The sequence below is a fragment of the Scleropages formosus genome, chromosome 2 (genome assembly GCF_900964775.1).
Source record: "Scleropages formosus chromosome 2, fSclFor1.1, whole genome shotgun sequence".
NCBI classification, from domain to species: domain Eukaryota; kingdom Metazoa; phylum Chordata; class Actinopteri; order Osteoglossiformes; family Osteoglossidae; genus Scleropages; species Scleropages formosus.
In genome coordinates, this window is record NC_041807.1 from 32696556 (window position 1) to 32710794 (window position 14239).

The 14239-nt window shown below is 43.6% G+C and overlaps 1 protein-coding gene across 8 annotated transcripts in view; it reads left to right on the forward strand.

The window, feature by feature from the left end:
• The first annotated feature begins 3555 nt into the window (after positions 1-3555).
• rgs19 (regulator of G protein signaling 19) overlaps positions 3556-14239 on the forward strand; it is a 40229-nt gene continuing 29545 nt past the window's right edge. For 2 of the 8 annotated variants that reach the window (XM_018737718.2, XM_018737719.2), the window contains exon 1: positions 3556-3711. In XM_018737718.2, the coding sequence (XP_018593234.2) occupies positions 3655-3711 (57 nt within the window). In that variant the 5' untranslated portion in view covers positions 3556-3654. Of the gene's footprint in view, positions 3712-3811; positions 4009-7660; positions 9420-14239 lie in introns of those variants that run through there. The other 6 variants (XM_018737714.2, XM_018737715.2, XM_018737716.2 and 3 more) reach the window with 5 other exon arrangements.

Consider the following 14239-nt stretch of genomic DNA (forward strand, 5'->3'; position numbering starts at 1 on the left):
CTCGCTGCAAGCCGGGTGACGTCCACGTACTTTTGCAATGGCCCCTCAAGGATGGACAAAGGGTAATTATTGCTTCATACAGGCCTTTCGTGCTGTTATTAGAAGATCTAGAAGAGAAAATAAGGGGCTCGCAGGCTTTGTTGGAGGCCAGAAATTAAGTTAAGAAAGCATATCCCCCTGAAAGTGGAATCATGTCCTGTTTGTAGTCACTGTATATTTTCTGGACCATGGGGTCACGAAAGGCAGCAGCAGAAACCCAATATCTGAAGACGTATCAAAGGCTGAGGGTCTTTAGTTTAAAGTCAGAACACTTATATTCATTAATTTAGCTGATGCTTTTCTCCAAAGCAACTTACACGGTTGAGGTTACAATTATTTACCCATTTATAGAGTTGGGTAATTACCTTGCTCAAGGGTACTATAGCAAGAAGTGAGCCTTGAACCTGCAACCTTTGGGTCTAAAAGCAATAGCGCTAACCACTATGTTACCAGTTGCCCTTTCACCTTGTTTTAGCAGAGTATTTTACCTCTTACTCTACTGCAAGGTTTCCTTCACAGTGACAGCCCAGTTTCATGCATGGTGTTGTTTACTGTGTTGTTCCAACCAATGGCAATTTTCCAGTTCTTCCATCCACAGGGTCACACAGTTTTTCCAGTTTTCATTTTTCAGGCTGGGAATTGGATGTGCGACGTGTGGAGGAGAGGATGATAGCAAAAGCCTTAACAATCCTACAAGTGCACGGGGTGGGAAACCTTCATTGTGATGCTTTTGCTCTGCGCTTCGTCATTATGTGAACGGGAAATGAAGCCCGTCACAATCCAGTGGTCCGTACTGACTCTGCGAGCGTTCATGCCGCTCCAGACCCGAAGGAACTGAAAACATCAGACAATATCGGAGAACAAACCTGAACGGAGTCGCTGATGGATGGCTGCTTTCAGATGTGCGGCCCGACATTTGTTGGGAATAGCAGTCTTGATTGAACTTGCGTTGTATTTAAAATAACCGTTTCTCCCCCCTGTTGTCCTTTGTGACTTTCTTTGCTTAATGTGTTCTTCAAGAAAAGAAAATATAGAAAGTATTCTTAGTCGGCTACGAAATCTATCAGAATCCAAAAGCTGCAAACAGCTTCTCTTGAGTTAGTACCTGGTCAGCAATGGATATTTATTTACTCAAAGTTTTCTCACTAATAATCCTGGTAGCATACAAGATACATTTGAATGTAGCTTTCAAAACATTTTATATCCCTCTGTTTTACATTTTGCCCTCGGTCACGCTCAATTTCAGCAAATAACGGGGTGCAGGTTGCGCTAGAAAAGCACAGTGTTGCACAAAGATGTGCAAAAACATGAGTCTTTGAGGCTGAAAACAGTGTAGTTTAAGAAATAATCCTAATGAAAATCAACGGAATTCCTGAGATTCTGCTTTTGCTGTAGCCGTGCTTGAGGCTTGACTGCATCTTCACAGTGGTTTTGTGCTTTCGTTGTGAAGCGCATGTAAATACCTCCTCGTACAGTACATGCTTGGAGTTTCTCAATGGCGTAAGCATACATAACCATAGAATGAAAAAGAGAATGAAACCAGAGGCATTACCAGAGATGACAAATTTAAATATCCATCAATTTTTTGTGAATACAAGTGCATGTCTTATTTCACACTTTGAAACTGGGTATTTATTTGTTCTCTCTTTTGAAATTGTGTTTGCTTCCATCTGCATTCTAAACATTTTCTCCTAACTTGCTCATATTATTTACTTTGCCACAGCTATCTGCAGGGAAAAATCTCAGTCTGCCAGCCTGCCGACTTCCAGCAAAAGGAAGCACAAATTCTGTATGGTGATCAACACATTTTGATTGTGTCCCTGTAGTCCAGTTAATGTCGTCATCAAGGGATGAGTATGTATCTCACCTTATGGGTCCCAGGCTACATTCATGAAGAGTTTGGGTTTTTTTTCTTCTCATGCCTAGTGTTGGATGGAAAGACTGATGAAACACACAGTATCCTTCCACCTTATTGCCATTAAAGGATCACTGCAGTAATATTGTTTCCCACTATTACAGCACTGCAGTGTGCCATACAAGCTGTGGACTGAAAAGTCTGGTGTAAGGGTGTAAAAGGGACACCTGCTAGTGTGGTGCTTAGAGCTGTGCCCTTTGGACCTGAAGGTCATAGGTTCAGATTTCACCTCTGGCTGTAGTACCCTTGAGCAAGGTACTTACCCCAGATTGCTCTGGTAAAATTACCCAGCTGTACAGATGGATAAAAGACTATAGGCAGATGATCATTGTGAGTAACTTTGGAGAAAAAGCATCACATAAATGTAACATAATTCTGCAGACTGTATAAGAACTACCAAAAGTGGCCATGTGGAGAAATCTCAGGGTCTGACAATGGCTGTACTGACCCATATAGATGATGCATGACTGACTGTGAGCACTGTACTGTACTATGGTGTAAGTGGTATCCACTGTAAGCTGCATTGGAGAATTGTGTCTGATAAATGAATGAAAAAGACCAGAATACAGAGAAATGCCCAGCCATACAAAGTGACTTCCGACTGAAATGACAGCGAAGAAGCGCAAGTGCATCGATCTGGACCATCTGCTCTCCCAGAGTCAAAAGTGAATCTGTGCTTTATTAAAGTAAAACGAAGAAGTAAATAACCCCGACAGCTGAACTCAAGAGTGTTTTGGTTCCTTCCCCCAAAACCAAGGGGAGGGATTGACTGACACCAAGTGTTTATTCACCAGACTGCATGATGGCCTCAACACACACACACACACACACACACACACACACACACACACAGGGGCACAAAGACAGGCCTGTCCACTCTGAAGGACAATCCAGACAAATTAAAAACGAGAGGAAAAACTGTTTTCTATTTGATCAGAGACATATAACAGCTGTCAACCGCATTTCTGAATGTATGGACGCATTGTATGCTTTCAGTCTTTCTACATTATTATACCTAGATGGTACTAGTGACAAATAAATCAACAAAAAACAACGTAATACTTCGCTAGTGATACTTTTGATTCAATAAAATCACTATCGCCGGTGTCTGGCGATCCCTGCTGGTCGTCATAAGAACAGCAAGTTCTTTCGGACCAGAGGATTTTCGGTGCCCGGTACTACAGTACACTTATCATTTTGGACTGAATTTAAAGTAAAAGGAAAGTAAAATATAAAGTGCTTTCCAGTGCATTGTTGTATGCATGAATTCCGATTTTCCAGGCGGCATTCATAGCGTTAACATGATAGATTTTTACGACTCATACTTATTTGTGCGTTCATCACTTCAGCCTGGAAGAATTATATTTCTTAAAAATCGCAGAAAATCATGGAAATTAAAACCTGTTCATTTTCATTCGGGAAGTTTTAGCTGTGTGGATGTGTTTTTGAATACTGTAGACTTCTCAGTACCCTTTTATTATTATTATTATTATTATTATTATTATTATTATTATTATTATAGCGGTGGTGGAGGAAGTCCTCCGCCAACCCTCCCAGTCGAAGTGTCCGCGGGCGCGCATGCGCACTTCGGCTCCTGCCTGCCTCGGAGAGGGTGTCTATTCTGAAGCTGGAGCGGTAGCGAGAGAGCGAAAAAAGACCATTTAAATACATAAAATACATTTTTAAGAAAAAGGAAACGGATGTGCTACAGAAAACGAAACGGCTACCGCCCTCCAGGTCATTTTAATGCAAAAACGGTGAGTATGGAGACGGGTTCGGGGCTGTGTGTGTGTGTGTGTGTGTGTGTGTGTGTGTGTGTGCGCGCGCGCGCGTGTGCGGGAACCGGTGGGTTTTCCCGTGTGGAAGGAGGTCCGTGATTCCTCCGGCGGAGGTCGTCCTCGGCGGCCGCGCGCTTCCCGCCGCTCGGACGCGGTCGCGGACACTGACACGCGGGTGTTCCGGGGCAGACCCCGGCGGAGGCGGTTCCGCGCGCCGAGGCTCGGGTCCATGATATAATTATGGCTTTTATTCGTGAAGTGAAGTAGTCAGACAGAGTGAGCAACGCGGCTACCACCGCCGCCTCATTATAATATTTATTTATTTAATTTAGCCATCGCATCGTTATGATTGTGGTTATTGTTATTTTGCTCTGTCTGTGTTGGAGGGGCAGCGAGCGGCGCAGTCAGTGTCGTGGTGTGAGAACCGCGGTGTGTGTTGGGCTCGCTCAGACTCGGCGAACCGAAGAACGGAACCGAACCGAAGCACCCGGTCCGGTGCTGCCGTGCGTGCGCTCTGTGACTGTCACATACTAGCTGGGGGAAAGCGCGCGCGCGATCCGTCCGTGTCTGTCCAGCAGCAGGAGTTACTCAGTACTGTATTGTTATTATTGTTGTTGTTGTTGTTGTTGTTCATGCGACTCATTGTTGCTCTTGTTGTTTTTTTGCCTCTGTGTGAGGTTACTGGGAGGGAGGAGGCGAAGAGGGGGAAAGGGGCTCCGTGACCGTCCTCCGTGTCGTGTGTCCGCCGACAGCCCTCAGTGTGTTCAGTGCACGGGCTCATTTTTCGTCAAGAAGAACGCGGTGCTTCGGATGATAAATATGAATGTCGGTCATCTCTCGTCCGTTTGGTTATGAAAGAGTGGAATACCTGAATTATGTAACATTGTTATTTTTATCACTCCGGCTTTCTCACAGATTCATCGGGGAGGTTATTAGTTGAAAATGGAAGCAAAGCCTGAAATGTGTGTGAGGATGGTGTGCGTGTGTGTGTGAGAGAGAGAATATAGGACAGTGAGTGAGTCGTGCCCATATTATTCATTTCTGGTATCCGTGTGTAACAGGAAGATGAAAAAACGGGACAAGTGTCAAAAAAGTATAAAATACTCATACTGTAAATCGCATGATAATATGCTCTTGCTACAAAAAAAAAAAAAAAAATCGTTTTTTCTTGTCGGGGTTCGCGGCTCTGTTCACTGTACTCCCCGCCTCTCCTCAGTTTTCGTGTAGTAAGGCGCGTTCGTGACGCCCGCGCGAGACCAGCGGCTGAATGAATTTGGTGTGCGCGCTGCCGAGTCGCGCGCTCCTACAGTAAAAAGGAGGTGGATGTGGGGAGCGAGCGGGCGGGCGGACGGGCGAGGGGGGGGGGGGAGTGGGGGGAGTGGGGGGAGTGGGGGGCGGGGCCCTTGTGTCGCGTGGCGGCCGGAGCTCCTCGGACGTGTCCGCGCGCGTGCCGACATCCGGAGCGCCGCGCGCCCTTTAAAGGGAAGTGGAAGGCGGCGGTTGCCCTGGATGTTTTCCGCCAGAATGCGGTTTTACGTCGGAAATTGGCCCGTTTTGCCTCTTTTAATGTGATTTTATTTGAGTTCCTTAGACTCGAAAACAGTAAGAGGTGTACGAATGTGGCAACGTCTGGCTGCCCGTCGCAGGAAGTTCACTGCCGAGTAGCTATTTGTGCACTTTCACTCGTTTTCTTACGTCCTGAAGCGCTGCCTTCTCTTGGAAGCACGACGGCGGCGGCAAAGCAGCAGCAGCAGCAGCAGCCGTGGCTTAGAAGAACACGGTTCAAGGAGTGTGTTTTTACCGGATGCGGATGATAGCTGTGGCCACGGGGGGGCGCAGTGGTTAGAGCTGTCACCTTGTACAGGAAGGACCCGTGTCCAAATTTACATTTATTCATTGAGCAGAGACACTTTTTTTCAAAGCAACGTACATCTCAGAGAAAATATCATTTGTCCATTACATTAGGAGAAAGACATAGTTGCAGACGTGATTCTTAAGTAAAGCTAGTTTGTTACTTTCCGCTTGATGCACCGATGTTCATCGCTCGAGTAGGCGCATAACACACAGGATAGGTGTATGCTCGTAACCTTCCTACAAATTTTTCTTTTTTTATGTAAGATACACAAACCTTTACATACAGTGCAGGAGTAGCGGCTGTGTAAAGGCTTATCTGGGCATGATAATAAATGGTGCATGAACATTCACACTATACATGAGCTGGAGAGATCTTGGGCGAAGTGAGTCCGGAAAAGATGAGTTTTCAGACTCTTCTTGAATGTAGACGGAGTTTCAGCAGTTCTGAGTGAGAGGGGAAGGTCATTCCACCACAACGGAGCCAGGACCGAGAATCTCCGTGCTTTACTTTTCGTGCGCGGGACCATCAAGCGAGCGGAAGTAGACGAGCGAAGGGGTCTGGCTGGGGTGTAGCGGTTGATCCTACCTGCTGCTCCCATACCTTTGACCAAGGTTCATACCCCAAAGTGACACAGTAAAATTTAACCAGTTGTATAAATCACTAAGCAGCAGCTTAACACCGCAGTTCGCTTTTGAGATGAGCATCATTGAAATAAATAGTAATAAATACTACTAATTATAGTAACACATTAAAAGTAGGAAAGGAACCCAAACAAGACCATGCAGTGAATTGTACTGATCAATACTTGGAGCACGGTAGGCCTGTCCCGACTGATTGATCGAGTGTCTTCCGTACTAGAGCTCATCGTGTGGGACAGCACTGATGCGCTTTCGGAGGAGTGGAAGGGCACAGGTCGCCTAAAACAGGTGACATATGAAAACTGACGAGGGGTGAAACGGTGAATGCTTCTGTGATGTGTCCTGAATCATCTACCTTGGGGCAGCAGGTGGTGTAGTTGTTATGCTGTCCCCTTGCACATGAGAATATGGGTTCAAGTCCCACTCTTCCTATAGCACTTACCCTCAGTAGATACAGTAAACCTGTCCTGCTGGATAAATGGGTAAATCACTGTAAAGTTCATTACCTAATGCAGTAAGTCACCTTGGACAAAGGCATCTGCTAAATAAATGGTAAGAATTTTAGCATGAGAAGAGAAAGCATGCAGGAATACTGGGTAATCCTTCTATAAATGCCATAAAATGAAATGAAAATATACATTCTTAATATTTTTTTAGCTTGGTGTTAATTTTATTTGTTCTTAAGTAAATGAACAGTGCAAGTTATTCAGCATGAGGTCACATTTTAAAAAGCCTAAAGCTAAAGAAGGGGCTGCAGTCAAGCTAAATGGACCCTTTTCATATACAGGCTGCCTCAAGGTATTAGGTTATAAATAACTTATAAATATCTTGTGGGAAAAAGGGCTCACTTTTAACCATAAGTGTACACATACATGCATATGCTGCTTGTGTAAACAAAGTTAAGACATAGTTCATTCTATCCCACTCATGAGAAATATTGAAGTGAACAGATAATTGGGACTTGAACAAATCAATAAATTTTTTAAATGTTTTATTCATTACATTCCTTTGTTTGATTGCCATTTAGGCATCTGCTTGCAGTGAGGTTAACTAGAGAATGTTTTTTTTTTATTTTTTATAACACTCTCGAAAGTGATCAAAAGGTCATATCTGGGCCTTCATGGCTGCACAATTGAGCGCTTTTGTTAAGTAAAGAAAACAGCGAAATTTTACCAATTAATTTGAATGAATACCACTGTAAAACCCTTTAACGGCTCGCTTGATCAGCAAGGTGGAGTGACCTGTTGCTTTGTGTTTCTAGCGACCACAGGATGCAAGCTTTCAGATTTTGGTTTCCAAATGACAAACTTTCAAAACTGCATCATTGCATTCTGACAGCACTTTTTGTTACTTCTCAACCTCTGTATTTTTTTTCCCACGTCATCTCCTTCCTCTTTTTTTATTGTCTTCTTTTTTGTTGCTTGTTTCCTCTTTTTCAGATTCAGATTCTTCTTCCTCTGTAGTCTTCAGTCTTGTAAAGGAGAAGGAGAACATCCACCTTTAAGCTTGCTTTTATTTTGTTGAGATAATAGTAATAGGAAATCAGAATATGGATTTATTGTGAGATTGTAGCGTTGAGGTGATTCAGTTAATGTGTGTCCAATGTCTCAGTCTATGTCTGGTGTGTTTCTTTCCATATCCACAGTATGGGTGTGGTCAGACATTGGCAGGGGAAACCAGAAAGTCTGTCGTCCATTTGTCGAACTGCTCTAATATAAATTGCCAAACTTCTTAAAATGAAAAGTGAATCTTTAGAAATATTTCTGAAAGTGCCCAGTAGGGCCCTTTTCAATTAGAAACCCACCACAATAACATGTAAACAACATGACATGGGGTAAACCTTTAAACGATAACATCGTTTGCTATACAGTTTTTAAAAACAAGGCCAGAGAAGATGGAAGGCATCACTAGCTAGTCTGATTAAAGTCAAATGTGGGTAAGGAGAGCTGCTTAGACAACAGCGGAAAGTACGAAGAGTCTCTTGCAATAACCGGGCAAGACATATTTTCGCGATTTCTACAACCTGCTACTTTTTACCTTCTCGATACTTTAACCTGGACTGGAGATATGTTATGATAAATAGAATACCTATGCTACACCATCAACAAAAAGTAGTGGGAACAAATGACAAGTTCTTTGATGGATGACTTGCATGTCTTGAACATACAAATAATTGTTTTAAAGAATTTTTTTAAACTGATGTCAGCAAAGAACAGAAAAAGATGTCCTGTTGTGAGCCTGTCAAGTAAACATACATTTTCATACTGTGTACATGTACTTGGTACATTTTGTTTTCATGGACGGTATTAATATTTTAGGTAGAATGATCAAAGTCGGAGAGAATTCATCTGGGTGGGAATAGGATCTGATGTGGGGAGGGTTTTTTGCGCTCTGTGGTGACAGCTGCCGAAAGACACATTTAGACACTTAAATAGATGTTGAGCCTTTAAGTCTACGTATAAATTTTATTTGTGAAACTCTACGTGCACTTTTGGAGTGGTGTTACGTTAAGGGAATCAGGTGATTGTTCGTTACGGTAAAGAGGTAGGTGCCATTGTCGCTGCACCCACTTTGCCATAAAGCATTACTAGGAATGCCATCTTCAGCCTGGCAGGACTTTGGCGGTCAGTGTGTACTGGGCACTAAGCTGGTCAGCTGCCATGTGGTATTCAGCAGAGCTTTGCGACGCAGTGCTTTCTGTCTCCTGTAACTCCTCTTGCCTCCTCTTCGTCGGGTTCTCGATATTCCCAGAGGCGCTCCAGAAGTGACCTGGTGCGCAGTGGCTATTGAAGCTCGTTCCATTTTTGAGGATGACCCCTCAGCATGTATCTGCGCTACAGCCTCTTCTCAATGCGTGCCAGCAGGGCTCTGACCTTTCCGTTACAAAGAGTAGAATCACATTTAAAAATCCTTTAAGCCTTCAGACATTGTTCAGTATCGCATTCTAATAATGTCAAACTTTGTATGCCATGTCTTGTGTTTGAGAACATGTTTGGGCTTTCAGAGTGACATTTGGTTTGCCTTGTGCTACATAATGAAGTCTAGCCTCTCTCTCTGTCTCTGTCTGTCTCCGGCGTGCAAAGGAGAGGTCTGCGGCCGGGAGGGGGATGACATGCATGTTTCCAGGCTGTTAACAACGTTGAGGACTGTAAGACTAACCGCCTGCAAGCTGTCAAGCCATGATGGACATACTGGTACAGTTATCTTTGGCTTTTCCCACATTTGTGGTGTCTGTCACAAATTCTGGCCTTGATGGCCAAGTTTCCACGGAAGGTTATAATGATCCATGTCCAGTTCTGTACCTGCATTTTTAAACGCTTCATCCGAATTTGGCTCACAATTTTAAAAATAGATGGAGGAACAATTTAGGTTAATTACCTTGCTAAATGCTGTTACGGTAAAGGCGCATCGGACTTGAATCGGCAACCTTCGTATTAAAGTCTTGTGTCCATAAACCGCTACACCTCCTGCTGGAATGTTTAAGGGAGCAAAGCGTATCCTGGCTTCACATGCAACATACAACGCGCATCTTGATCTTGAGCCTTTTAGAGGAACATAATGGAAAAATGTCCTTTCGGTAAATATGGGTTAAATTTGCTCTGCTGAGAGACAGAGGATGTGTCTGGAGTGTGTCAGACCAGTCCCTGTGCTCTCTGGCTTCACTAAACCTACTATGGAAACTTAGCCATTGACTCATGTCTGTGTTTCTTCCCTTGTTTGTTTGGCCTTGGAAACTATTGTTATTCTGTGACCTCAGTGTTCCTGCAAAACGTGGAGTTACTGGGCATTGAAGAAAATTGACAAAAACACACACATCTCATGTATAAGGAGGCAAGGCTGTGTGTTAAAATGGAAGCATGTATTGGCACGTATTAACTATGCTTAGGAGACAAAAATCTGTGTTCTTCAATAGCTTTTACAGCTAATAAGGATTAGGGTCAGAATGTTTTTTTTTTTTTTTTTTAAACTATGTGATGTAAACATGGCATGGAGTAATTTGAGAATTATTTTGAAAGCGCTGAGGTCCTATGATGGCCGCTTGCACGAAAAAAGGAATTTATCAGGAGGCTGAAATGCTTTGGCGTTTGTGGCATCTTAATGTCATTGGATGGGTCACAGGTTTCGCTCTAACTCAGTGTCCCTGCACTGTTTTGTCAAATGGTATTTTTGAAGTCGGTAATCAGAAATGCGTCATGGAACATTGAGCGTGTTTGAGAAAGGCAGATCAGAATGGCAGAGAAATGCATCCTTAATTTAGCACTAATGTGAGGTGAAGAAAGGATTGAAGTAGCAGACAACTTTCACACACAACAGGTTTTCTCATAGTTAGTGAAAACAAATAGTTTACCTATCTCCGGTGGCAGTCTGGGGGGTTGATGGCAAGTTTAAGTGGAGAATTGCCCAGGCAGGTTGTTTTCCAAGGTACTGTGTTCATGCTGCTTTTGTTGTTATTCATTCATTCATTCATTCATTCATTCAGATTTTCTCCAAAGAAACTTGCAGTATTAGGTTTGTAATTACTATGCCAGTTGCAGTGATCTACCCAGTTATAGACCTAGAATTTTTACATTGTCAGTTCAGGGTAAATACCTTCATTGAGGGTACAGCAGCAGGATCAGGGATTCCAGCCAAGGTCTTTTGATTTGCAAGACAACAGCTGCCACCTGCTGCCCTGCCACAGCCTACTGTGTTCAAACTTTTAAGTGTGTGTTTGTGTGAGAGAGAAAGGCACTGACTTGTTATTTTAGTTTTGCAGTTTTTACTCTTTTTCTGTTAAATGGGTCTCTGTGTCATATCTGGGTGCAGAAATGCTTGTCTGTGTATGTGCATCTGGGTGCTGCGCTCTCATGTTAGTTCCTCTGTAAATGTCTGAGTGTACTTGTGTGTTGCGTCCGCTCGTGTGAACGCACGCACTCTGACGGCCGGGCCAGTGTTCTCCAGCTGTTCCCGTGGGCCTTTATGGTTGACCCGTCTGCTCAGCGCTCTAGGCAGCTGGGGGGTCACATATGTGCCAACCTGCATCTCCATGGCTGTGGCTCACTTTTCAGCTGGTTGCTTTTGCTTCCCGTTCGGACCCAAGGTGCCCCCCATCAGGGAGACAGCAGGAAGCAGCTCACTTCTTCCTGTGACGAGGAATGTCTTGGGCACACCCGCATCATCCCTGTAGTCTCGTTTAAGTCTCACCTGTTTTCCAGGCATATGAGCTGCTTTCTTTGTTTCTTGGTCATCAGCAAGGGTTCCCCTTGTCCGTGTGTGTGTGCGTGCGCGCGCGTGCACGCGCACATGTGTTTTTAGCGTATAACCTTGGAGAGAGGCCCAAGCAAAGGGTTGGAAAGGAAAACGAGAAGGAGGGAGCTCCCTCTTGTCGCAGAAAGTGCCGTGTGATTCATCTGCACTTCGGAGCAGAATGTGGACTCGCTAGAGCACGTAAAGTTTAAAAATCTCAATTTGCACAGTAAATGTTAAGCCATCGGGGAGAAAGTGACAAAAAATATGAATATTAACAAATGTACAGTACACCATTTATAGGGCTGTGCTGAAGGTAAGCTGTCCCTGTATGTAGGTCTTTCAAGGCTTCAGTTATGTTTCAATGCTGCAATGACACAGCGCCGTTATGCTCTTTTTCCCATGATTCACCTCCCTTTTTACACTGTGACACACCTTGCATTTACGCAGATACTTTTCTCCCAAGTGACTTACAGCGTTAAGATATCTACAATTTATACAGTTTGGGTAATTTTACTGGAACAGTTTAAGGTAAGGACGTTGCTAAAGGTGCTACAGCACTAGGTGAAAATGGAACAAGCAACCTTCAGATCGAAAGGCAGCAGCTTTTACCACTGCGCTTTGAGCTGCCCCAAGCCCAAGCTATTTAATGTTTGTCAAATTAGCAAACAAGGAAATGGGAAATTATTGGCAACCTGTTGCACCTTAGACACCATTGATTCCCGTTGCCCTCTTTTACCATTGGAGATGTCTATAAATAAAAGAATATATGTCAAGCTGTTATGCTTTTCAGTCCAAGAGGTTTTTTTTTTTTTTTTTGCAACCTTGAGTTTATGTGTGTTCTGATGGAGGTCACACTGACAACAGTGCTTTACAGTACCTGTGTTGCCTGTACTCATCTGTGGTAGTTTCTTTGATTTTATCCACTATACATACATACATACATACATATATACATATAAATTATCAATTAAAACATGCCCATTGTGTAATAAAATCCCATAGATAAACAACTGTTGCTAAGAAAACTCGCCCAGTCTAGTTTTAATCACTGTATGTTACCACACCTCTAATATTGGCATCATAGTAAAAATACATTTTCAGTCTTTTTTTGTCTAAGGTGTGTGTTTTTTAGCTTGGTGTAGACAAATGAAGAGCGAAAGGGAACAAGTTTCTGCAGCCCAGTCACTTGTGAATAAGAATGCAGAGCTGTGGTTTGCAGGCATTAGGACTGGGAGCTGCTTTGCTCCTTCACTTCAAACCTCAGAGGAATGGGTCCTGGGCTACAGCAGTCTCACAGCACTCAGGACACCCAGAGTGTGACACTTCTGAACTTCAGAAACACACACAGTCTGAACCACTTGTCCCATGAAGGGTCGCAGGGAGCCGGAGCCTAACCTGGCAACGCAGGGCATAAGGCTGGAGGGGGAGGGGACACACCCAGGACAGAACACCAGTCCATCACAAGGCACCCCAAACAGGACCCAATCCCCAGACCCACCAGAGAGCAGGACCCAGTTCAACCCACTTACTTCAGAAACAGTACACATTAATTCATTTAGTTGACACTTCTCTAAAGTGACTTACAATGTTAATCTACCTTCAATTATTTAGCCATTTGTACAGTTGGCTCATTTTTTCCTGCAGTAATTTTAAGGTAAGTGCCTTGTTCAAGGGTTCTACAGGTAGAGGTGAGATTCAAACCTGTGACCTTTGGGTCTAAAGTCAGCCACTCTAACCACTACACTACCTGCTGTCTCAAATGTTAGTGCCCCATACATTAGCCAACCAATTTATTTCAAGTATGTTGGAAATGTGAAGCTCAAGGCCAACTGTGCTTAACATTTGTCATTATTTCTTCATTTATCTAACAGTTTCTCTCCAAAGAGGTGAAGTGTGAGGCATGTACACCAAGCTATTGGCAGTAATTCATACAGCTAGATAATTTTTACCGTATTAGTTCAGGATGAGTACCTTGTTTAAGGGTACGACAGCAGAAGGGGGTTGAGAACCTCAGTTTGTGAATTACAAGTCAGTGATTCTTACCACCTTGTCATCTCCTGCCCCGTTGTTCCGGCTACAGTCGGAAGCACATGTGCCCTGCAAAAAATACCGTAAATACACTCTGTCAAAGATGGCTTATGTGTGAAGATTTCCAGGCTACCATTAATGTTTAAGCCTGGGTATGTTATGAGGAAATGAATCTGTTACACACTTGCGTAGAACTTTGCCTGTCTGCATCATTCAAGCGGGTGAGATGGCTTGAGCCGCAGCTCCGAATCCAAGATTAAAGCCAGCGTCCGGCAGGGATGGACTCGGTTTCCTTTGAGGCTCTGCTATGTTGCTGCAGTGGCATCGCTAACCAAATTCAATTTCACAAATTTTCACGTCGCGCCCCTGCATATATAGCGTCTCTCAGTTTTCCGTCACGTTTGTTTGCCGCTTTCCACCTTCCGTATCACCCACGCACATTTAATACGCATCCCTACTCCGGTGTTGCACTGCATTTATCTGTTTAAATATTGTCAAAAGTATATGTAAAGGACTGAATGTCTGTGTTGCGTTAAAGCACATTTTCATCTTAAATCATCTCTTGATCTCAGATCTAGCAGTAATACAAAGATACTGTTTTATGCATTTTGTTGTGGTTGCAAAAGGAACTTATTGTATTTATTTGTTTGATTATATAGGTGTGGCTCCTAGTGTAGCGGTTAGTGCTGCTGCTTTTGGAACCAAAGGTTGCAGATACAGTCCTCACCTCCAGCTGTAGTATCTTCAAGTGAAGTGT